We start from the raw sequence: 24,766 nt of genomic DNA, 5'->3' as shown, positions 1-24,766 counted from the left end.
TGTGCGGTACGTGGTGCTGGAGATGACATATTGGTAATTTTATATACATTTGATGAACAATGTGTCATTTAGACTTCACATCCTGTTGCCCGTAGGATATACTATATAAGTGAGATATTAATGCAGCAATTCATTACCAAAGAGCAACTGTCATGAAAATTGGGCATTGAATGTAGGAGATAAATACCACTTCCTGTGTCCACTATGTGGTGCTAGAGAACACCCACTAATTATACGTCATGTTGCTGTATATCATGTACAGACCACACCATGTAAATTTCATGTAAATCAGATGAAGTTTGTCACATAAGGCTGCCTTCCTGTTGTCAGTAGTTGGTGCTATGACTATGGCTCAATATTGACATGTAAATGTGTTCAGGCCTGGACTCTCATCAAACATGAGAAATTTGGGGCAAATTGGACAGTGTAAAGTTGAGTCACAACAACTCCATGTTTCATGTTTTGGGCAAAATTGACCGGCATGCCATGTCAAGGGCGTTCCACGAACACTCAGAAGCTTTGCAATTTAGCATCGTAAAGGTCTTTAGATGTTGCCTACCAAATTTTAAGTCCCACTGCTTAATTCTCTAGGAGGAGTTTGTTAAAACGTCTGTCAATGGCCTCACTTTGCAAAAAAAATTGCACTGTAAATTCAAAGTGGCTGACTTCCTGTTGGACTTAGGGTATGACTCCAAGAGGCGTTTTTTAAAGTCTGGAGATGTATCATCTGCGTACCAAATTTCGTAAATCTATGTTAAATTTAAAGGTGGGGGCTTTGACATTGAAATTTTCTAGGGGGTGTCATTGAGCATTTTATCACACCCAAGCCCAAGATCAATATCAGATATCAAGTTTTGCCACTTCTGATGCATGTGCAAAGTTTGGTGAGTTTTCAAGATCCCCTAGCACCTCATAAATGTTAAAAGTAATTAGGGGGCGCTATACAGCCAACGTGCCACACCTAAGCCCAATTGTGTTATCAAATCAAAATATTTACTAGTTTGAACATGGGTGCAAAGTTTCTTGAATTTTGTGCATTCTGAAGGCCTCAAACGTGTTTGTGAAATGAAAATTGATGCACAAAATCCAAAATGGCTGACTTCCTGTTGGGCGGATTTTTTTTTTATTATGTCCAGAATGATGAGAGCAATGATCCCACTGAATTTCATGAACATCAAAGCAACTTTATTCCAACATGGCTCTGTGTTTGATGGCTCTATGTAGTAGACGGTGCTACACAAGTGGATCATTAATGCAGCAATACATTTAGCCATTAGTCAATCAGTTTACAGCACAAACAGTCTCTTACTTTGTGTCTGAGGGTCCAGGTTCATTACTGAAGGTTGGAGGATGATGGTTGGACCAGTCACTCTTCATAGATAGACACTCCGATGCCGGAGACTCTGCTCTCTGTCTGTGGTCTGTCTGACGTCTGTAACACCACCAAGATGTTTTTATTCATATCATGTGAATCCTTGATAAATTCTCTGATGACAAAGCCATTGAAGGAGCTCTAAATACACAAACTGCTGCTCCTGCAGATATTAAGTCGCAGATTAGATCACAGCTTTTCTAAATGACTGACAGCTGTAGTAGAAATTTGAATATACAAACACAAAATCAACCATGGGGAACAGGAACACAATGTCATTGGCAGAGGTAATTAGCATAGCACAGCAATGGTCTTTAGATGTCACCTACCAAATTTTAAGTCCCACTGCTTAATTCTCTAGGATGAGTTTGTTAAAACATCTGTCAATGGCTTTGCTTTGCAAAAAAAAATTCACAGTAAATTCAAAGCGGCTGACTTCTTGTTGGACTTAGGGTACGGCTCCAAGGGTTTTTTTTTAAGTCTGGAGATGTTTCATCTGCCTACCAAATTTTGTACATCTATGTTAAATTTAAAGGTGGGGGCTTTGACTTTGGAATTTTATAGAGGGCGCCCTTGAGCCATTTTACCACACCCAAGCCCGAGATCAATATCAGATATCAAGTTTTGCCACTTCTGATGCATGTGCAAAGTCTGTCTGTGGTCTGTCTGACGTCTGTAACACCACCAAGATGTTTTTATTCATATCATGTGAATCCTTGATAAATTCTCTGATGACAAAGCCATTCAAAGAGCTCTAAATACACAAACTGCTGCTCCTGCAGATATTAAGTCGCAGATTAGATCACAGCTTTTCTAAATGACTGACAGCTGACACAGATACTAAGGGGAAGATGGGACAAATGATTTGAATGTGTGTTACATTTTAGATACTAAATAAATATTAGTAGAAATTTGAATATACAAACACAAAATCAACCATGGGGAACAGGAACACAATGTCATTGGCAGAGGTAATTAGCATAGCACAGCAATGGTCTTTAGATGTCACCTACCAAATTTTAAGTCCCACTGCTTAATTCTCTAGGATGAGTTTGTTAAAACATCTGTCAATGGCTTTGCTTTGCAAAAAAAAATTCACAGTAAATTCAAAGTGGCTGACTTCCTGTTGGACTTAGGGTACGGCTCCAAGGGGTTTTTTTAAGTCTGGAGATGTTTCATCTGCCTACCAAATTTTGTACATCTATGTTAAATTTAAAGGTGGGGGCTTTGACTTTGGAATTTTATAGAGGGCGCCCTTGAGCCATTTTACCACACCCAAGCCCAAGATCAATATCAGATATCAAGTTTTGCCACTTCTGATGCATGTGCAAAGTCTGTCTGTGGTCTGTCTGACGTCTGTAACACCACCAAGATGTTTTTATTCATATCATGTGAATCCTTGATAAATTCTCTGATGACAAAGCCATTCAAGGAACTCTAAACACACAAACTGCTGCTCCTGCAGATAAGTCGCAGATTAGATCACAGTTTTTCTAAATAACTGACAGCTGTCACAGATACTAAGGGGAAGATGGGACAAATGATTTGAATGTGAGTTAAATTTTAGATAGCAAATAAATATTAGTAGAAATTTTAATATACAAACACAAAATCAACCATTGGGGACAGAAAACATAATGTCATTGGCAGAGGTAATTAAAATTAATTTGCATGCGTCAGAGGGAGCGGTAGCCATGGTATCACTGCTGGAGGTCAGTTGACACGGCTCTGAATTTTCAGGATTATCGGACACTGTGTGAATGGGTAAAACATTATTTCCTGTGTGCAGTACGTGGCATCCAAAGTCTCTTAAATTGCATCCATGTGTCCCTCACTTGCGTCCTTTCCTTGCATCTCAGTCCCTCCCACCGTGGATGCAAGGAAAGACGCAAGGAAACCAAGTGAGGAGAGAGGAAACAAGGAAATATGTTTTTAAACACATGGGACATTCTTTCGTCTGAAGCGTCACATGAAGTGACGCCTGTTTCTGATAACAGCTGGATCAGCTGTCATTCGACTGTCACAGCTGTGGCGATTTTTCATGGAGTTTATGTCTGCACACATGTGCACTGTGATAATACTAATAAAGGTGAACAGTTATCACTGCCAGAGCAGCTGTTTTCTCTCTGCAGCCTGTTAGCTGTTCAACAAACACCTGCACATGAATAACAACCTGCATTCAGTATTTATTCTGTGTCCTGCTCAGAGGCACATGAACCATTTCTACTGGCAGAATGCATTCATATCACTTATTAATTGTTTGAGTCTGTATTTATTGATATTCTGATTGTGTATTCATTATTTATTAAACCAGAATATGATCAGGGTGTCTTTTGAACACTGGAAATTGTTTATTTGGCTAAATATTTCAGGGAAAATTTAAATTATGTAACTCATATCAAACCTGATGCTCAGGAATTTTCAGCCTTGCATGTGACTGAATGGATATGACGACAAAAGAGCCCAATCACTATAAAACATATAATTTCCCACCACTTCTAACACATGTGGAAAGTTTCATGAATTTTCGAGTACTTTGAGCCCAAGACCCCATGAAGAACACCAGGCTTTGAAGCCAATTTGACACAACCGCCAAACCGCATAATTACAACTTCCAGGTCTGTCATTTGATGCACATTAGCCCAAAAAGCATTTTTCACAAGTTTTTCACACAATCATGGGAAAAGGCTTAACCAGAAGTAGCTGGAAGTAGCCGGCTAGGCTGGGGGAAGTCTCTGGTGCTCATGCTCTATGGGCCCCACAGATGCGGAAGATCTGTGTAATTTTATACTTGGAATTCAAACTTTTTAAGCTTCATGCATGGATGTATAAAGAGAACTGGATACAGCGTCAGAGACTGGGCTCTGTTCATTCCTATGGAAGTTGTGGCAAATGAAGCTAAAACATTTGACTTCCGCATATAAAATAACTGCACTTTGGAGCCTGCTGGCGACACCCAAATACTATAAAAGATATAAATTTCCCCTCACTTCTGACGCATGTGCAAAGTTTTGTGAGTTTTCAAGCACCTTTAGCTCCTCAAAAATGTGATTCATTGCAGAGAAGAAGAAGAATTGCTTCAGATATAATAGGGCCTTCGCATCACTCTGACCTAATAATCCCTACAAAAACAACAGGTTCCTCACACTTTCAGTGCCAGGGCCCTAATGAGTCATATAAATGAGTTGGTAGCAGCTCTCTTACTTTGTGTTTGACGGTCCAGGTTCATTACTGAAGGTCGTAAAATGATTGTTGTACTGGTCACTCTTCATAGACAGAGCGTTGGATACTGGAGGCTCTGCTCTGTCCTCCTCTTCCTCCGCACAAGCACTCATCTTGGGGACTTCAGTCAGTCTGAGGGGTAAACCAGTAACACTGACTGTGAGATTAGAAAGCAAGATTCAAGAGAAACAAATTACTCAAACAAGTTATTATCTCCCCATTTTATTTCCTCTCTTTATATCCACGCAAGTTCATTCTAACTCTTCTCCCCTCTACAGTCCTCAGGGAGGAAACTGAGACTTTCATAGTAAAATAAGAATGTTTTATTAACACTCACCCTGTGTCAGACGTCGGTTTTTATCCATCTGCTCTGCTCCATTGAAGACTTTCAGTTCCAGTACTGCCATCTACAATAAATCACACGACTCTGTCAACGTGTGTGTGTGTGTCATTAACATGTTTATGAGGATCTCTTTTGGCTTAAACAGGTTAAATTAAAATAGGTTTTGGTCAAAATGTTAGTACTTCAGGTAAGCCTTTATAATACAGTTTGGAGTGTAACTTCCAGTCATTACCATGTAATTTACCAGAACTTGCAGTGTTATATAACTTTTTTCTTTTGAATTTTGCCTTCATTTGTTAGTCTAGGACAGGTCTTCACACTGAGTTGCTGAGTTCAGTGTCATCCTCAAGGGAACATCAATAGTAAATGTTAAATAAAATTTGTCTTATCAAATGTGTTGTGAGGATAAAACTTAGCCGACTTTTAATCTTTGGAAATTATTTCTAGTGTTTCTACATCTTCTTATTCTGTTGTATGATTACAGGCTCGTTTACATTTTCACTTGGTTGAATATGACTTTTTGCTGTTCCTAAAACAGAAGTTTTCTGCAGGTACTTGGTATCAGCGTTTCATCTCATATCATATTAAGTACTTTATTCATGGTTCTGATGATGTCGCTCATAATTACCAACCCCTCCTTTTTCACACACTTTGTTTATTCTATTCATAAACGTTGCTGTTCTTGGGGGCATGTGTCTGTTTTAATGCCAGTTTCGTCCTACATTCGAATACACATTTTCACAATTTCATCATTAGACTTCAGGGGTTTCTTATGTTTTTTCACAGTGCTGTCAAGTCTTTTTTCCCTTGGTTTTACCTGCATAACCACATAGAAATTTGTTTTGGGCTCTGAGTGCTTCGAAAACACAGGTGACCTACACTCAACACTGTACCTGAACGCCTCCTGTGTAAACGGGGAATCTATGCTGAGTCTCTATCATGGTTTGATGTCATTTATGGTCGCTCTAGCTTCTCTGTCCTCTCCTCTGCTCTATTTGTTGGTGTTTGTGTTTAGCTTAGTTATTATTGTGTATTAAAATGTGTTAAATTCCTGTAAATTTAGCTACTGGATGAAACAGCCCCTCCTCTCAACCAGCAGCAGAGGGAGGAGGAGGAGGAGGACAGGATGAAGATACTGACTGATGTCTGTGTTCTTCATTCTTTTTAAACTTCACGCAGTATTTTAATGTCAGGAATATTATTTATTTTATTGACATTTTTTTTATTTCTTTCAAGTGAGATATTATTGAATTTATATAGTGACTTTGCTGAGTGTTCTGAATTTATTCTTTCTTTAATAATTCAAAAATCCCCAATTCTTTGGTAATGAAAAAGAACCGATAAGAATATTGATAAATACTCTTATTTCATTCCACCAGTGCAGTCAACAAAGCAACATAACTCATCACTATAACGACCATCTCTACCGTTATCAGATCAGAAATGCTGTGTAACCTTCATGATTTCTGTATAAACTTGAATGGCCAACAATATTTTACACCAGTTTTAGAACATTTTACACTTCAACAGAAAGCAAACTTGAACACCAACATGCTGTATGTCAAAGCAGTATAGTAACATGTTCAGCTATATTGTAACCAAGACCAAAGTGAGGAAACAACAGGTAAATAACAGGCAGAGCCTCCATTTTAATCCAGTTCAGGTAGAGATATTCATTCATGTGAATGTGGACGCTGCACATTTATCTTTAACAAAAAGAACCAGAGTCAAAGAAAAGTGTCAATAAGTTCAAACAATGAAGTTTTATTCAGTGTCGTCCATTAATTCATCATTTACCAGACTTACATTTCCTTAATGATGATAAAGTGGAATCTGACTGTGTATGAGGCTGCAGCTACATTACATTTTAAATATATTAGTTCAGCTTTAATCTGACGAGGATAAAACACAGGAGGCAGCAACTCAAGATGAAAAATGTATTTCAAGATTTAAAGATTATATAGATCAAAGACATAGAGACATGACTGTAAACTCACAGTCTGATCCAGTAATAATGTGTTTGGTGATTTGCACTTGAAAAGGCGTCGAGGTTAAAATACAGCAGATTTTAAATGTTTAGACGTCTATTTGTATCTTGTCTCAACAGCATTCAGTGACTTTATTTCAGCTACTTCAACAAATGCAGCAAATTTAAACATTGTCACTGAAATGCTGTTAAAACACATTCAGACTATGCTCCCTATTTAAAAAAAAACTCACTTTCAAACTACATTCTGCAGCTGCACCACGATCCTGCTCACTTTAAAATTTTAATATATAATCTCCAATATTATAAGAATGATGTTCCATCAGTGCAACCAATCACATCATGAGTGATAGAGATAATTATAAAGCTTCATACCCATTTTAAAAAAATTAAACTGAGATTACACATTATGTACAGTAAACATTTCAGTGCAGGAGCTGCTCTGATAAACTGACAGCTGACTTGTGTCACAGTGTTATAACAGAAGGACATGCAGAGGTTTGATTCTGAGCTGAGGCTGAATTCACGCTGTGTAATATTTGAATGTGAGAGAAAAAAAACGCTGTTCAAAGAAAGACTGATGTGCATTAAAACGTTAACTCAAGTAACTAAACCAATATCCTACAAGGATTTTGATTCTGACATACAGTAAAACTCTGCTACTGAATGCGCATTTATACAGACTGAATGAACGAGGAAATCAAACAGCGTGTCTGACAGAGAGAAACTCAGGGTTTGTCAGTTACTGCGGTAACTGATCCACAGTTTAAGCTAGCTCTCTTTCTGGAACTGAAAACCCAGAGTTTCCCTCATCTCACTAAACCCGCTTTCTGAAACAGGCCCCTGGTTGTCTGGACAGCCACTGTTAGGCTCAGTGAAGCCAGATACCGAAAAGATATTCTGGGTATGTTGAACTGGCTTCGTAGTACAGGTCTTTCAGCGAGGGCTACGTGAGAAAGAGTTCGACACAACACCGGAAATACCACACAAACAAGTTACGAGCGAATAAAAAACTTAAAATTTATGGGGGTTTTTGTTCGTTTTTTCTTTTACCACCCTCCGCAACTAGGTTGCTACCTATACTGTGAACAAATGGACTGCATTTAGAAGAAATGATTACGGCTTAATTCGCCGAAGACAGCAGAAACTTCCTGTTCTTTCAGGGAGGGCTACGTGAGAAATACAACCCCAGAAACACCACACAGACAAGTTATCTCCCCCGTTTTTTCACAAGACTGTCAAGTCTTTTTTTCCTCCATTTTATTCGCGTAACTACATACAAATTTGTGTTTTGGGCTCTGAGCACTTCGAAAACACGAGTGACCTACGCTCAACGCTGTACCTGAATGCCTCCTGTGTCAACGGGAAACTGCTGAGTCTCTATCACGGTTTGATGTCATTTATGTTCGCTCTAGCTTCTCTGTCCTCTCCTCTGCTCTATTTGTTGGTGTTTGTGTTCAGCTTAATTATTATTGTGTATTAAAATGTGTTAAATTCCTGTAAATTTAGCTACTGGCTGAAACAGCCCCTCCTCACAACCAGCAGCAGAGGGAGGTGGAGGAGGACAGGACAAAGATACTGACTGAGTCTGTGTTCTTCATTCTTTTTAAACTTCACGCAGTATTTTAATGTCAGGAATATTATTTATTTTACTGACATTTTTTTTATTTCTTTCAAGTGAGATATTATTGAATTTATATAGTGACTTTGCTGACTGTTCTGAATTTATTCTTTCTTTAATAATTCAAAATCCCCCAATTCTTTGGTAATGAAAAAGAACCGATAAGAGTATTGATAAATACTCTTATTTCATTCCACCAGTGCAGTCAACAAAGCAACATAACTCATCACTATAACGACCATCTCTACTGTCATCAGATCATTTCAACACCCGCAGACACAAACGTGGTGAAAACTGTTGGTTACGTTACCTTTAGATACTGAAAATAATCTGAATCAAGATGATGAATGAAGGTGAAATTAATCAGCAGCTTCAACCAGGAAACCTACCAGAAGAAGAACAAACATGTAACTCACAGCAGGAGGTTTTTAAGGTCTGTTGATTCACAAACAGTCTCAACTCTCTGTATTCATCTTTAACCTGAAGTGTTCTTTAAGGAAATCTGATAACAGAACAGCAGCTCTGAACTTTGGACTGAAAAACCCGGAACAAAAGTCAAATATTAACAGACTTTATAAATCTTTATGGTTGGATCATAAAGTCTGATGCAGGGACGCTGGAAGTCAGTCAGAGTTGGGGTCGCTGAAGAGAAAGTCTATATAATGACGTCATATTAAATGCTGCGCAACATTCATGATTTCTGTATAAACTTGAACCGCCAACAATAATTTACACCAGTTTTAGAACATTTTACACTTCAACAGAAAGCAAACTTGAACACTACCACTACCGAATAACTTAATAATTTCGAGCAAATAAAAAAAACTTAACATGGTTTTTTTCTCATCCTCCGGAGCAAGGTTGCTACCTATATTGTGAACAAATGGACTGCATTTAGAAGAAATGATTACGGCTTAATTTGCCGACAACAGAACGGTAAAAACTTCCTGTTCTTTCAGCAAGGGCTACGTGAGAAAGAGTTCGATACAACACCGGAAATACCACGCAAACAAGTTATCTACCCGTTTTATTTCCTTTCTTTATAGCCATAGAAGTTCATTCTAACTCTTCTCCCCTCTACAGTCCTCAGGTAGGAAAATGACTGAGACTTTCATGGTAAAATAAGAATATTTCATTAACACTCACCCCGCGTCAGACGCCACTTTATCCATCTGCTCCGTTGAATTTAGTGTCACTTCTGCAATTTACAAGAAATCACATGACCCCCTGAGGGGGGGGGGGGTTCAGTGTCATACTCAAGGGAACATCAATAGGGAAGTTAAAGGGCAACAAGAATGCTGAGCTTTCAAGTTTCATCAGGAACCATTAATAACATCATCAAGCACATCAGGTCAGGAAAGTAGTTTAAAAACATGCAGACAAAGGGCAACCATTTACTGCACACTGCCGTTAGAAACTGCCGTTTCATCTGCCGGTCGTGGCGCCCAGCCACTGAGCCGTTTTGTGTGGCTGTGTGAGGGTTCCAGAAAGAGATCTCACCGTTCAGAGTGGCCACGGCCAACTCTTGACCGTCAGAGCGGTAAGTCACTGACAGGCCTGAGAAAAACATGGAAAAGAAGTGTGTGTGTGGTCACTGTAACCAGAGTTACTCCACATTATTCTGATTAGCTGAATAGTACTTAAAGTCTTCATGTTAATTATTTCAAAACATAATGAGCCTTGAAATTCAAATCAAAATAAGTTTAAAACCACTTTAAAGAAGACTTTAAATCTTAACAAATTCATGTGTGCTTCAACCAATCATTATTTACCATCGGAGGTTAGGGGAAGTGTTTCCTTGACTGCCAGCTGTCCATCATGTCCCACAGCCAGATGGTGCGATCCCACAAGGCTCTGGCCAAGGTGGACTGGACTGGACTGGACTGAAGCACAGGCAGCTGACTGGACCCTCATGGCCCCCAAGGACCTAGTCACCCACAGGGAAGAAGGAGACGAGGTCAATAAGAACATATTTATACCGAAGCCAAGTTTTTTTTTATTACATTTCACTGAAAAAAATGTAATTATGCGCCTACCTCCAGCAGTCTGCCTGTCTGCATGGACCAGAGGAGGAGGAATCCTGGGCTCCTGCACTCACCAGCTCTCCACTGACATCTACTACGAGGGAGGAGAACTGCGCAGGACGAAGCGACGTGAACGTCCAGAAGTTTCGGTACCTGTGATGAATATATGCACACACAAACTCCTTCATACATACACTGCTAAGTTACAGATTCATATATTACATCCTCATGCTCATTCTCCATCTCTATCAAACTTTGGAAGCGAACCAGCTTCACTGTAAGTTCACCTGTGCAGGTCGAACGCTCGGACTGTCCCGTCCAGAGAAGCGCTGACGATGACGAAGCCACTGGAGGTGAAGGTGACGTTGGTGACGCTGCTGGTGTGCTCTGTGAAGGTGACGAAGCAAAGGCCGCTGTTGGTGTTCCACACTTTGACCTGTGGAAATGAAACCACAGTCTGATGTCAGATACAAACACGCTGAAATCAAAGCACAGGGTTGTTTTTTTTGGTTTTGAAATACAATGAAAGCAATTTAAAGTCTGGTGAAGTTACATGAAAATTAAAATGTTGAATCATCTATGACATCAGTGTAGATGCAAAAAATACATAACTGTCTGTCAAAACACAAGACTGACTGAAACATTTCTCATTCCTGTTTGAGAGTTTTCATCCTCACAGATTCAAACACAATGGAAATTAAGTCACTTATTTTGATTTTTTGACATTTTTACATGAGTCCTGGTGTTTTTCATGCTCATTTTAGCCTTGCAACAAACTAACTTTTCCTTTTCCAGGTTTCAATTTGGTTTATTATTGAAGCTGAGAAAAAAAACTGTGACCTACCTTGAAATATTCTTCATGTAACTTACGTCTTATGGTTTTTATTTCACAAGAATGTAATGAGAGCTTCTTAACAACAACAAAAAAGTGTGGATATATGTAAAACGAAATGAAACAATCATTTATTTCTAGACTTGTATTTTAATTTCTTTTTTTTCCAAGCTCTTACAATCATTATATTATTTCTCCCTTTTTTCAATAACTGCATATAAATTGAGAAAAATGCTGCATTTGGAAGATGTGGAGCACTCACTTTGCCATCGTCGCCTCCTGTTACGATGTGCTGTCCATCAGGTGAGTAAGCCAGCGAGGCCACGTTGTTAAAGTGTCCCTGCTGCTTGAAGACGAACAACTCGCTCTGCCACTCCCACACCAGCAGCTGACCCATCCCTGAAACACACAAATATCCACAAATATCCCAGAACAATAAAACACTTCTATTTTAAATTTTACCAGCACTGGTATGCTGTCCAAGAGGCTTAACTGTTTCCTGTTTTGAAAATGAGATCTAATCATTTCATTTGGAGAAATAGCCTCTTGTGTGCTGTAGACTGTGAATGTATTATTCTACAGTATTATTGTGTGAGAGGATGTGGACAGATCTATGGGTGTGGCAGGAATCCCTCCAGGGTGTCTGATCAGAACATTAATTTTGTGGTGTTCAGGTGAGAGTGTGGAAAAAAGGAGATGCAGAGTCCAGGTCTAAGGTTTAGGCTGTTTATCTAAAGGTGTGTGACAATAAACACACAGTACAGACTGATAAGCGATCGAAAATCTAGCATATCAACCTAAACTAGACAGACATCTGCCCAGATAACAGGTAACATACAGAGATAAAGGCTGGTAATGTTTGTGTAATAAGCTAGTAAATATAAATAAAATATTAGCTAATATCATAAAATATTAGCAGACAGTGAATTAGCAAACTGCACAACATATGAATGAGTCACTGTAACAGTTACTTATAAACAAGCATTCAGTGTATAAGGATATAAAAATATAAAAAATAATGACAGAAATGCACTGAAATGATAGAATACAGTTACACAACTCAGACTATTACAAGCTAGCAGCTAACTCTGAATCACGTCATGTAAACAGACAGAAAAACCACAACTAACTCTATAAAATACACTCGTGGCTTAATATAAACACTAACTGCGTGTAACATAAACATGAGCGAATATTAAACTCACGTTGACGCACACACTCAGAGGAATGTCCGTTAGACGTCACCGTGACCCGAGGTAGGATCAGCTCTGACGTCACCTGCAGGTCTCACTCACTGCTGCGTTCGCGTGCACGCGCAGTGCGGGCACACCGAGCTCATGCGTACAGAGCATGATCAGACACAGGAGATATCAGGGGGAAATATGAACAGCTACATGGCCTTTTTTACAATTATGTTTTCAATAACTTTGGATCCCATATGGCCTGATAAAATAGTAAATTAAACGTTTCAAAATATATCAGAATTTCTACATAATCCATCTGGGTTCCCTTCATATTCTAACAGAGAATGCAAATGTGTTTCATGCTAAAAGTCACATGGCTGACATTAATAATGCACACATTCATATACAGTAATAATTCATTTCATGCTTTACTAATATTGACATGAATGGGTGATTTCAAAAGATATTGATGTACATATTTCTCTCCTCTGACCATGCTGGTCCATCTGTTTCTCTTTTTGTTCCCTTTAATCCACTGATGTTTTATTGCTGTGCTATCTACCATGGCTACTATGTACAGTATGAGCATTTCTTTCTTTCCACAGGATTTAATAAGCTGTTGCAGCATATACTGTATATGTGCAAAGCCACACACACACTAACACTTTATTTACAATTTCCTTGCACAATGAAAACTGTAACTGAAATGTAGGTTATATTAACAGACAGGGAGCCCAAATTAACTCACTATGACAATGCTAAACATGTTTATGGTCCGTAATGTAATACAGTGAATGATGAGTATCTTTTTGTGAGTGTATGTGTGCGTTTGTGAATTGAATTACGACAATGATGAGGTCTATTTGAGTTTGTGCACGTTTTCGTGTGTATACAGTACTGTGCAAAAGTTTTAGGCACTAAAAGTAAAGTGAGAATGCTTACAAAAATATTGCTATAAATTGTTTTAATTTATCAATGAACACCTTACAAAGTTGAGTAAACAGCAGAAACCTAAATGAAATCAATATTTGTTGTGAGCAGAACAGAACAGCAGCAGTTCTCCTCTGTACACCTTAACACAGTTTTTCATGGTAACTTGCAGGTAGGTTGTTGTAACCATCTTGGAGAAAGATGTTCTTCTGTGGATTTATTATTTAGGCCATCTCAGGTGCTTCTTCATGTAATCCCAGATTGACTCCATGATATTGAGATCAGGGCTCTGTGGGGACCATACCACACTATCTGTTGCAGGACTCATCATTCTTCTTGTTGCTGAAAATAGTTCTTTATGACTCTAGCTGTATGTTTGGGGTCATTGTCATGTCATGAATAAATTTGGGACCGATCAGAAACCTCCCTGATGGTATTGCATAATGCATAAGAATCTAAACATCTAGGGTGCCTAAAACTTTTGCACAGTACTGTATGTGTTTGAGAGACTTTGTGACAGAGAAATGAAAATAAGTGTGTTGATGTCCATGTTGTAAAAGGAAACAGCATCATAATGCATGATTTGAATTAACATGGCACCATAAGGAACGTACTGCATGTGAGTGTGTGAAGAAGAAAGAGGCGGCATCAGATCTCACCTTATTTAATAAACATGGAACCAGATTTGTATTTGTGCATCTTTTTTTGTGTGTGTGAGTGTCATTATGATTAAGTATAAATGTTAGTAGATTTGTGTGTGTGTGTGAGTGAGAGAGAAAGAAATTATTGAATAATCATGAAACCAGATTGAAAACAGCCACTCTGTCTCGCAGCTCTGTAATCACTAAATGTCGTTTGGGAAGTGACCGTGAGCACTTTAAACCACCGACGTGTTTCACAATCAGACCAATGAATAAAAGATTTGAGTTTTAAGTGCCTACATTTTAAATTTAAAAGAAGTGGAGATGTGGGACTGTGGAAAGTGGATAAAACAAATGAATGTTGCTCTGCTTTTCTGATTGAAGTTGACGTCCTTTCTTACAGCAACAGATACAAAAGCAGATGCTGGAGTGTCAGACTTCATAACAGCAGTGATGGTGTTACTGTTTACAGATCAGGTGGGATTAGGGACAGCAGCGTTTATTGTCACTGAGGTTTAAATGGAATTTATATTACTGACTACACAACTTGTTTAAAAAGAGAGCGTGAAAGAGAAAAGGCTGCAATGGACCAGAGAGAGTGCAAGAGAAACAAACTGATCTCTAACTTTATTTAACAATATACAGTTTAAGGGAAGACAGTGTATTTATATGCACGTTTAAGCCTAATAATCCCTTTTCATATATGAAATTTCATCCTGCACTCATATAACAGTGATGATATAGACTGCCCACTCCTGCACTTGATAGAGTAAATACATGTTGTGCCTGCAGCATTTGGGCCTCCTGTTGCTGGAGTCTTTATCACTTGTAATTGAAACTGAAGTCATGATGTTCTTGGTATTTTCTGTGGATATTTTGTGTTGGTTAACAATCTGCATGATGTTTTTAGGGATCTTTTTAAAGATAGAGATATAGAAAGAAAGAAGAAAGACACACACATACACTCACTCAGTAATAGACCCTGCAGGATGTGAAAATATAATCATAAATAGTTTTATCTCCTCATTTATCCTCTTTTTTTTTTGCAAGTAATTGAATGTGAATTTGACACCAGCCAGCAGCTGGACAGATGTTGAGTGGGACACCTCTTCCTCCCTAATAACCACAGCAGGGGAAACACTCATACATGTAGACACACACATGCCAGAACAGCAGGTGGCTTCCTGTAACAGCGTCACTGTTCTTGTTCAATGCTGAGTCGACACTGGATGTACAACAAAGGAATTGACATGAGATACATTTTCAGTTTTTCCTTTTCAGTCCATCGTATAATTATCACTCAATATTTTTTTAGCACTTTTTCTGATATTGAGAAAACAGCAGGGATGAATAGTGTTGTTCTTTCATTTCTCTCTCAGATTGTTTTCTCTCTTTTATCACGTCCGTATGGGCAAGATTAACATTTCCTAAAGCAACAGCCACCTGTGAATGTACATGAAGGTAAAGGAGTTGTACATTCATTGCTTCTACATTTGAGCCGCAGCTCTTTATATAGACTCTGTGTGTGTGTGTGTGTGTGTGTGTGTGTGGCTGCAGTTTCTCATGGGGTGAGGCACTGAGTCGTCTGTTTCTGCTTCAGTGAAACTGTGTAGCTGAAGCTGCCACGACCAAGACATTATAGGCCATAGAAAGACTGTGTGTGCATCTCTTCTCAGTATTGAAGGGCATCATTTCCACTGGGGATGGGGAGGACATGACCCTCTCACTTCCCAGTTGTGTCCGTACATTTGCAGTTTTACAGTTTGAGTCACTTTGTGGACATTTATTTTTTTGCCATTGGTTTCTCCTCTCAGGCTACACACAGGCTGCCTGAACGCCTGGACATGCTTGACACCAACAAGTATGCAAACATGTTTATTACTTAGTAGCTGTTGTGTATCGTCATACTGGAAGGTCTGGTGATAAGCCTGACATCATAGAGACCAGTGAAATGTAATAATCACACAAACGGGGATGATGGTGAACACTTTCAGACTAACTCTCCTACTTGACATTTCTTGTCTCACTAAGTTTTTAATGAAAAGTGACAGAAATGAAATGATGAATGAAAAAAAGGACCTTAAGAGAGCGGTTCAAATCCTGAAAGGAAAGAGAGGATGGAGCAATAAAAGGAGAGAAAGAGAAGGTGAGAGAGATGAGAGGAGTTAGGGATTGATTATTGATCGCTGTGGAGTTGTGAGGAGGCCAAGGAAAGATGGAGGAACACAGGCTATTTTCCTCTCATTCATCGACTGAGAGCACAGAGAGGTTGGTGGAGAGAGAGCACTGCACAAAAGATTCATGTCATTCCTCCTTCGCTTACCCTCTCTCTCTTTTTTCTGTCGGTTTTGTTCAGATCTCATTTTCCTCCTTGTGTTTAGAAATATTGAATTAAGAATGAAGATGAGACAAAAGAAAACAACAAGGGAGGATGAAAGGAAAGAAAAAATGGATAGAAAGAAGGAAAAGCACACTCATATGCACATAAGCAGTATTTACTTTACTACTAAACAGAGCAAATCGGCAGGAAGAAAAGACTTTCCAGTTTCCAATTCACAAATCAAACAAGCGCTCATTAACACCTCGTTGTCTCCAGTCGTCCCACAACTCACTCCAACAAATTCCACTTCATGGAAACACACACATTTTACCCCGAGACAGAAACCAAACGTAATGCTATGATTCATTTCCATTCAAATGACACAAATCCAAGAGAGTCTTATTAATGATCGCACTGAATGTAGCCCACAGATTTCTTCATTCATTTATCAGTGTGAGGATGAGCGTGTGTGTTTCTTTTTACATGCATGCATACGTTACGCCCACAGAGTGTAAGCTCACTCGAGGGGTGACATATTTTAGAAAATCATTTATTCCTCTGTGGCTTTACTGATTATACGTTAACTGCCAACTGAACTTAGTTGGGAAAACACAACAACAATGCAAAACAATAACAATACAATATCAAAATCACTGTATAATATTAAAATTTCAATATTTCAAAATACAGTAATCATGCATAAACTAATAGGCTATTAAAAATGATCAATTCTATATAACTTCAGTCACACAACATTTACATTAACAATATAATCTCTCTCATTCATCCTCTCCGTTTACGCGTGACGTATTACAACCCGTGAGCTGCCTGGTTGCCTTGGCAACGGTAAACTACAGCGCTGCTAATCAGCTGTTCGGGCTCTAACCGTCTACATTCTATTAACCGTTAAAAACAAACTGAAAATAAACGCTATTAACCGTTAGAAGAAAATGAATAAAACAAAGAAATATAAACTACAAAACACGCTGACATTAAATCTTATAAATACATATATATCAGTGGAGTCAAGCAAACGTTACATCTGACTCCCTTTGACGTTTTGACAGGTGTAATTTGATGATATCCATCATCGTAAACGTCAAGCTAGCGCCAACTCGTCCCAGTTTAGGACACCAAGCTAGCGCAAAGACCGCTGACAAACTACAAACTACACGCTACAATACAAAACAGTACATTAAATCGAAAAACTGATAAACTGTATAAATGTTTACATGACATTTACACACCTGAAAGAACAGATGGAAAAAAGAGTGTGAGTCTGCTGATCCTCCGTGGCTTTACTGATTATACGTTAACTGCCAACTGAAGAATGCAGCGCAGGCTCACAGCTTATAAACTCCAGCTGATCTCCTGCCTTTTACACTCCAAATAGAAATATATGGAATTGAATGGAGGGTCTGTTAACGTGTAAAATAGCAAGTTCAACATACCTAGGATATCTTTTTGTTATCTGGCTTCACTGAACCTAACATTGTCCATCCAGATAAACAGAAATATATGAAATTGAATGGAGGGTCTGTTTACATGTAAAATAAAGTGCAAACATATATATATATATAAAAAACACAAGTAAGTTGGCAATTGCATGTTAATATCCTATGTGCCACACATATGTCAATAGAAGTCCTAGACTCAATTATTCTACTACGGAGACAGTGCATAGTAGCGTCTCTCTCTCTCTCTCTCTCTCACACACACACACACAAACCTGAATACACTCACCCATAACAGGAAATGGCTTACTGACTGCTGTGTGTGACTGACATGCTGAGTGCAGACTGCAGCATAGTGTCCTGCTCTCCTTATTCTTCTACAGAAGGACGACACACTTAATGAGTTGTCCTAACACACACAGAGGTGCACATTCACACTCACACACTTGTACTTCCATACTTGTGAGGACTCGCAGTAACCTGAAACATTCCCTATAGCTTCTTATCTTAACCTTGTCCCAACTCATTGCCTACCCCAGACCCTTAACCTGACCCTTACCCAATTCTAACCTTCACACTAAACCAGATCTTACAGAGCCCCTTTAAGAAGGGAAGGGCAGACAAAATATCCTCACTTTCCAAAAATGTCTTTATTTTCAAGCTCTAAAGCTCAACTGGGTCTTTTAGGGGACACTGAATGTGCTGCAGCTGCTTGTTTTTTCGGGTCATGAATGTGATACAGACGATGTTTGTGCTGCAAGAAATCTGACGTCAAAGTGAATCCAATACAAGATGTTTTACTAATAACATTTTAATCCAACCTTTTAAACAGTCTGACCTCATCTGATCAAAACAACATGTCAATAAAGTTTCTGTAAATATATAAATAATATATAAATACACTGAATCCTTGCTGTAGCTGTGCTGATCTAGATGTTAGCCTGACCTCTGACCTCTCTGGGTTGCAGCGAGTGAGAAGACATTCCCTCCAATAAACTAACACTCAAACTATCAAACACACAAACTATATCACTATAGTTTGAATTAATAAGGAAACAAGACTGTTTCTCCAACCAAATAAGCTTCATGAGGTCACATTATTGATAAAGATAAATCACATATTATTAAACTCAATTATCATTTATATTTTCACAGGAAAAATACATGAATGAATACATTATAATATAAAATAACAATAAACTAGAAAAGGTGTAACTTTCTGTAAGAAATGTGAGTGTGCTTGCTTTAGCTGACAGATGGTGTTTCAGTTCATTACCAAGAGCCCCAAACTCTTCCAATGAACCAGCTTCAATAGTCAGGACAGCGCCTCGGTAAAGGGTGACGGCAGGAGCATTTTTAATCAGCCAGCGGGAAAGTTAATCACTGAGCTAATTGAGCTGGGGAACTTTTTATTGTGACACAACAGACCACTGACCCACATTGCCGCCCTGGTGATCACACGCTTTCCTGTGGAGAAGTCAAATTAGCCGTATTCCTGTGCGAGGGAGCGACATCATGCAGAAAAAAGAAAGATACTTTGATATTTCAATTACTAAAAACAGCTAAATTGAATAGATGTGCACATTTCATAAAGATGCTGCACATTCTTACATTTGAATGAAGTTTGAAGGTAAAAGCACATGAGACTAGTTAGTGAGAGTCTGATTTGATAAAAATAATACAGAACAACCCCATAGAAAACCCTGTAGAATAACACACACACACACACACACACACACACACACACACACACAGAGAAAGAACTGCTTTGTGTTTCAAGAGTAAATACTCTGTACTGTACTATAGTGAATTAACAGAACAACTAAAAACATGCAGCTCGTTAACCTTCATCATTTAAAAAGCTCTGATTTGCACTTTTTCTTTTTCACATTCTATCTTTTATCTCCTCGCACAAACACACAAATACACACTTTTTGAATCTCTGGCCTGTGACACACACACACACACGTAACATCAATATTTCTGTCAACTTGGTTAGAGTGAATCAAAACTGCAGTTCATATAATAGGAACATAGACATCCCTCTTCATCATTTCTTGAATTCAGGGTGAATTGACACAGAAACAACAAGAATATGACAAACTGGCCCTTTTCAAATAACACACAAAATCCTACAAAATATTATTATACTGTATGTATCCTTAACGCTAACTTAACACATATCTCACCAGAGAAGGAGAATGAACTATTCTGACCTTGAGGGTGGTGTTTCAGCTTTTTAAAGTCTCTGTTTAGGTTGATAGTATGAATTTTCTTTCCATCTGTTCTAACAGTAAGATGGTCCAGTTGCCAGCAAACTTCCTGCAATCTGTAGACAGGAATGTACAGATCCCAATATTGGTAGTATGTAGATTTGATTAGATTGATTTAATCCAGGAGTTATTAATGGACTATAAAAACATTACAATGAAAATCTCACTTCTGTGTGTGATTGTACCTGTTGGTCTTGGAGGGGTTGTACTCGTAAGATCCACCAACGGCTTTCTGCATTCTCTCTGAATTAATCCGCCAAAGTTTTAGGGAGTGGTCCATCACACATGACATCATTTATTCACCCAAGAGATCAAAATCCTGCAGTTGGATGAAAAAACAACAACAACAACAACAACAACACATCTTAAATGCCATCTAGTTTTTCTGTGTTGGTGGATTATTCTTCAGATGGCAGCTGTGATTAGATGTTACTCACAGCATTCAGGACTTCATCTCGATGACCTTCAACGCCTCCAAATATCTCCACTAATGTGTCTGTCTGTTTGTTCCATAGACGAAGGGCCTGATCTGAGGAAACAGTCGCACAATATCACTGCCAGATAGTTTACACATTTCTGTATTTATGTGATCAATGATGCTTATGAGACACCAGAGATACAGAGTCAAATGGACTGTTTGTTCATCAGCACAGTTTTACTGAAAACTGAACAAAAACTGGAGAGATATTTATTTTCCTCTTTACACCTTAATTAATTGATCACTTGCAGCTGTTGGTGGTGACAGTGAGGCAGCAGCAGCACAGCTGAAGTTTCACCTCCTTCCAGCTTCCCAAATGCGTAAAGCTGCTTTTCCTCCGTCACATATAATTTTACTCTGACCTCTAGAAACTTGCAACAGCATTTTTCATTAGTTTGAACTGATTGAAAAACCAAATAATCCAGAGGACTCAGTAAAATCTGAACACACAGACATAATACACACATTTTTAGATTCAGCGTGACTTACACTCCCCGACGATATCATCATATGTGATGTGCATCGCGAATAAATGTCCATAAATCTGCTTAGAAATTTAAAAAAGTCGCTCCCCATAAATTTTCTTCAGTATCAAGTAATCCAGTGATGTCTGTAGATTCATGGCTACAATGCAAACTGATAATAAAAAGGAAATGATAATAACTAAATCGGGATACTTTTAATGGCGCCATTTTGTCAACATGTAAACAAATAAAAAACAAAAAAAACGGGGCTCTAGTTGTAGCTCACAGCTAACTCGCTGAATCCATGGCAACGCTTTACTTCCTGTTTATATCCCCCTAAAGCATTATGGGAAATGTTGTTCCAAAGCTGAGAGCATGATTATCCTTCAAATCAGTGATGTGTAAGTCTGTCTGTTGTGAATTAGAGCTATTGGCTGGTGTTTGGTACCGACTGGTATCTCTCAGAATAACTTGACAGCAAAGAGCAGCCAATAGCAGATAAACTGTTCAGTAGTAGCCTGCTTTCACCAGCAGATGGCAGCGTTATTCTATTGCTGTGATTGACTGACCTGCTGCATGTAAACTCCTTCTGCTTCCTTGTGTACATGTAGTCAGAGATGTACCTGCACAGGTGACTCAACAGTCAACAAGTCTCAACAGTATGCCTGTATGAAGACTCTGTACATATGAAATGAATGAGGTGGACAATAAATCTAATGTGTTTATTTTGTACGATAAAGAATGAATTCTTCAATAACTAACAGTCACCAATGTTAAATCTTTGCTTTAAAAATCAAATAGCACTGAACTGTAGGAAGTAACGATGTTTTAATATGTTTTAATGCTGTTAAAAGATGCTGAAAATGAAAATAAAAAGTGTCTTTACATTATGAAGGTGCCCTTTCAATGACACTGTGTACAGCTGAAGAAAGACTGAAATAAAAGTGTGTACAAGAGAGTCATTTCTGTGGTGCGTTCATGTGCTAGTGTGATAAAATCGACATTAGGGCGTTCAGGATTGCATCTTTTCAGAACAGTCCAAAGTTAAAGTTACCTTTAACTACCTTTAGAGTTTAAAAGTTAAAAAGGAAAATACAAATTTGGTCGCTTCATCAAATAAAAAGGCTGCTGTTCTTCAGCCGAGTGTCAAAACTCAGAAGACACAAGTTACTACAACACCTGAAAGCACCACAGAAAAAAAAATCAGCAATCACAGAGCAGTCTTATAAGTTTTATATTATCAACACTACTACTACTAAATGTTTTGCATTTTTACACAAAAAACCTGAAACAACTTATGCAATGATGAAACAATGATGCTGGTTGAAACACTGACAGTCGATATGAACAGGAACATGTTCAGGGGCTATAATCTCTTCTGCAATAATACAAAATGAAAAACTCAAAGACAGCAGACTCATTAATGCACTTACTGTAATAATGCAAATGTTTACACCAAGAGCTGAGATTGAACAAGCTGTGGAGAGAAAGTTTAGTCCTGGGTGCATCCAGCAGCTGGTGGACATTCAAAACACCTGAATAGTCAAAAGAAATACACTGAAAATCCAGAATTGGAGAACAAATAAGCTTTATTTACCACCAGCAGGCCTGAATTATATCAGTCTTTATATCTGACAACTTGGAAACAAGTGAGACAGGCTGTGGATGTCAGGAGGTGTGTGTTAATAACAGCAATAATACAATCGATTACACAATTCATCAAAAAAACAACAAAGATGTAGTGAAACTTTGCACTAATATGAATGACACTTGACCCCACCTGCAGGCTGATTGCTGCATTATTTGCTGAAAGATATAAAGAAATATGCACTGACTCAGTACCATGTCTTTCTTACACGGGAATAACATCAACATAAAATTTGTCTAATCAAACACAAAGCAGACAGTCTACAACACCACAGACAGTGACACAGACAGGTGCAGAGATGCAGAAAACATGGAGTTAAACAACACATTAATCTCACATTATGACTGATTTCTTCATAACCGACATTTAAGTTAAGAAAGAGACTAATTATGGATGTTTGTACCTTTGTTGAGTCCTGAAAAGATGAAAACGTCCAGTATTTCCCAAGAAAAGAGCAGCGCAATTAGAGAAAAATCTGAATAAATGAACAGAAATTGCTCTTTTTTTGTATGATACTTTTTATCATCTTGTGACCTCAAACATTTATCAAGGTTAACTAAATTAAGTGTGAAACTAAGCACTAATAATAGCAGTGGTGTGGTCAGAGGACAAGTCAGACAGGTCATTATAAAGAAATAAGGTACACCAGAGGATAACATGTCATTTTATCAAAACAGAGTGTTTCATAGTGGTGTAATACAACAAACCACATTACATTCAATTAGAAAACTCTGAGATGGCATCTAGACAGCATATTTATGTTCTCGTCAAAAAGAAACAATGCACATATCATACTGTAGATACATGACTCACACATATTTCTTTATGTATATTCTTTATGAGTTTTTGTTCATGTCAAAAAGTATCACTGCATGTATCAAATACACGACTTACTCACTCTTGTTTTCTGCAGGAATGAATTTTCACAAGCAACAAGCAGCTTCTGCACAGGCTCATTCTCAAACCACACAGTCAACAGGTGACTGAACCACTTAGAAATGCAAAACTGGGGAAATCCACCTTATTCAAAGCTTCGGCGGGCTCGTCAGTCCCAGTACAAGATCCAGTTCATCATATAACTTCCATAAGTTATGGAAGTGACATGTTTCACTCACCAAGTGTTGTCCCTGCTCAGCCTGCTGTAGTTTAGTGTAAATTAGTCCATTTGTGTCTTCCACCATCCTCCATAGAACAAAATAATCCCAACAGGTTAACCGACTTTGTACATATCACGATCCCTTTTAAATCTTCATCCTCCTCTCCTTCATGGTGCCACTTTGTCTTTGTCGATGTTTATGTCCCGCTCAACACACAGCAAAGTGAGGTTGGATAGTCTGGCCGTTAGCCGCTGTCAGGCTAGTAGTGCTAGCAATAACGTTAGCTTGATGATCCGCTTTTCTTACTCTCTCGCTCTTTGCGTTTTAATGCAGCCGATTTGTACTTTACCTCCTACCTAGATTAAAAAAAACACACACAAACATCACCTTGATCGTTAACTTGACAGTGTGCGACAACATGACGCATTCACGGACACACAGGCTGCTGGCTTTTAAAACTCCCGGCGGCCAAATAGAGTGGCAGGGGCCCGATTAAGGGGGCACTAAGGGGGTGGAATCAACGACAATACAAACACACATGACGAGAACCTCTTGGCAGTGGTGGGGGCTCGTCTCTGATCTGCAGAAGACATGACGTGGTCTGAGTCTGACTTTTTATTATTTGCCAGCTAGCTAGTTGTTATATCCAAAGATGATAATATCTATTCTGTTCTTGCTGATAAATGCTGTTACCTCTTCTTTAGAGTCCTTTCTAAAGATTATTTGACGGTTATTTTGCAAAATGTTCCACTTTTTAGGTTCAAGTTTGAGATGTATTCAGGAGCTCATTTTGGTGCAGCTACTCTCTCTCATACAACTTTTTTTTTTCAGATGTCAGATGTCTATGAGTTGTTAACAGCTCCACCCCTAGGTTGG

General features: G+C 38.5%; 2 protein-coding genes across 24 annotated transcripts in view; both read right to left on the bottom strand.

The window, feature by feature from the left end:
- Window positions 1–24,766, bottom strand: part of LOC121891797 (NACHT, LRR and PYD domains-containing protein 12-like) — a 118,432-nt gene that overhangs the window by 38,922 nt on the left and 54,744 nt on the right. For 8 of the 12 annotated variants that reach the window (XM_042404375.1, XM_042404382.1, XM_042404373.1 and 5 more), the window contains 2 exons: window positions 2,711–2,728; window positions 1,310–1,414 (listed from right to left, as the gene is read on the bottom strand). The exons of 2 other annotated variants lie outside the window; for them this stretch is intronic. In XM_042404375.1, coding sequence (XP_042260309.1) covers window positions 1,310–1,414; window positions 2,711–2,728 — 123 coding nt within the window. Of the gene's footprint in view, window positions 1–1,309; window positions 1,433–2,710; window positions 2,729–4,576; window positions 4,727–4,931; window positions 5,002–8,855; window positions 8,898–24,766 lie in introns of those variants that run through there. 2 more of the 12 variants (XM_042404376.1, XM_042404377.1) reach the window with 2 other exon arrangements.
- On the bottom strand, window positions 8,608–24,713 carry LOC121891801 (periodic tryptophan protein 2 homolog). 12 transcript variants are annotated; one of them, XR_006094161.1, is made up of 9 exons: window positions 20,641–20,903; window positions 20,389–20,522; window positions 11,664–11,800; window positions 10,857–11,005; window positions 10,582–10,722; window positions 10,318–10,472; window positions 9,951–10,102; window positions 9,692–9,772; window positions 8,608–8,930 (listed from the first exon to the last, which is right to left on the bottom strand). XR_006094161.1 is itself a non-coding variant. In XM_042404393.1 (9 exons), the coding sequence occupies exons 3-8, from the start codon at window positions 11,796–11,798 to the stop codon at window positions 9,738–9,740; spliced, it is 774 nt and encodes a 257-aa protein (XP_042260327.1). In that variant the 5' UTR covers window positions 11,799–11,800; window positions 20,389–20,522; window positions 20,641–20,903; the 3' UTR covers window positions 8,608–8,930; window positions 9,692–9,737. The 12 variants fall into 12 exon arrangements, 9 of the variants coding, with proteins under 9 accessions (XP_042260327.1, XP_042260330.1, XP_042260329.1 ...); XM_042404393.1 differs by having other exon boundaries at window positions 9,944–10,102; XM_042404396.1 differs by having other exon boundaries at window positions 10,046–10,102.

The sequence above is a fragment of the Thunnus maccoyii genome, chromosome 24, assembly GCF_910596095.1.
Source record: "Thunnus maccoyii chromosome 24, fThuMac1.1, whole genome shotgun sequence".
In the NCBI taxonomy this organism is placed as follows: domain Eukaryota; kingdom Metazoa; phylum Chordata; class Actinopteri; order Scombriformes; family Scombridae; genus Thunnus; species Thunnus maccoyii.
The sequence above is the reverse complement of the archived record's forward strand: the minus strand, read 5'-3'. Positions and strand labels throughout refer to the sequence as shown.

Bases quoted from the DNA above. Each gene is read 5' to 3' on its own strand.
- LOC121891801 (XM_042404390.1), bottom strand. From the start codon at position 11,798: ATGGGTCAGCTGCTGGTGTGGGAGTGGCAGAGCGAGTTGTTCGTCTTC. The intron at 11,006-11,663 runs GTGAGTGCTCCA...TCATTTCCACAG, and splicing joins CAGGAGGCGACGATGGCAAA to GTCAAAGTGTGGAACACCAA. The intron at 10,723-10,856 runs GTGAACTTACAG...TATTCATCACAG, and splicing joins CGAGCGTTCGACCTGCACAG to GTACCGAAACTTCTGGACGT.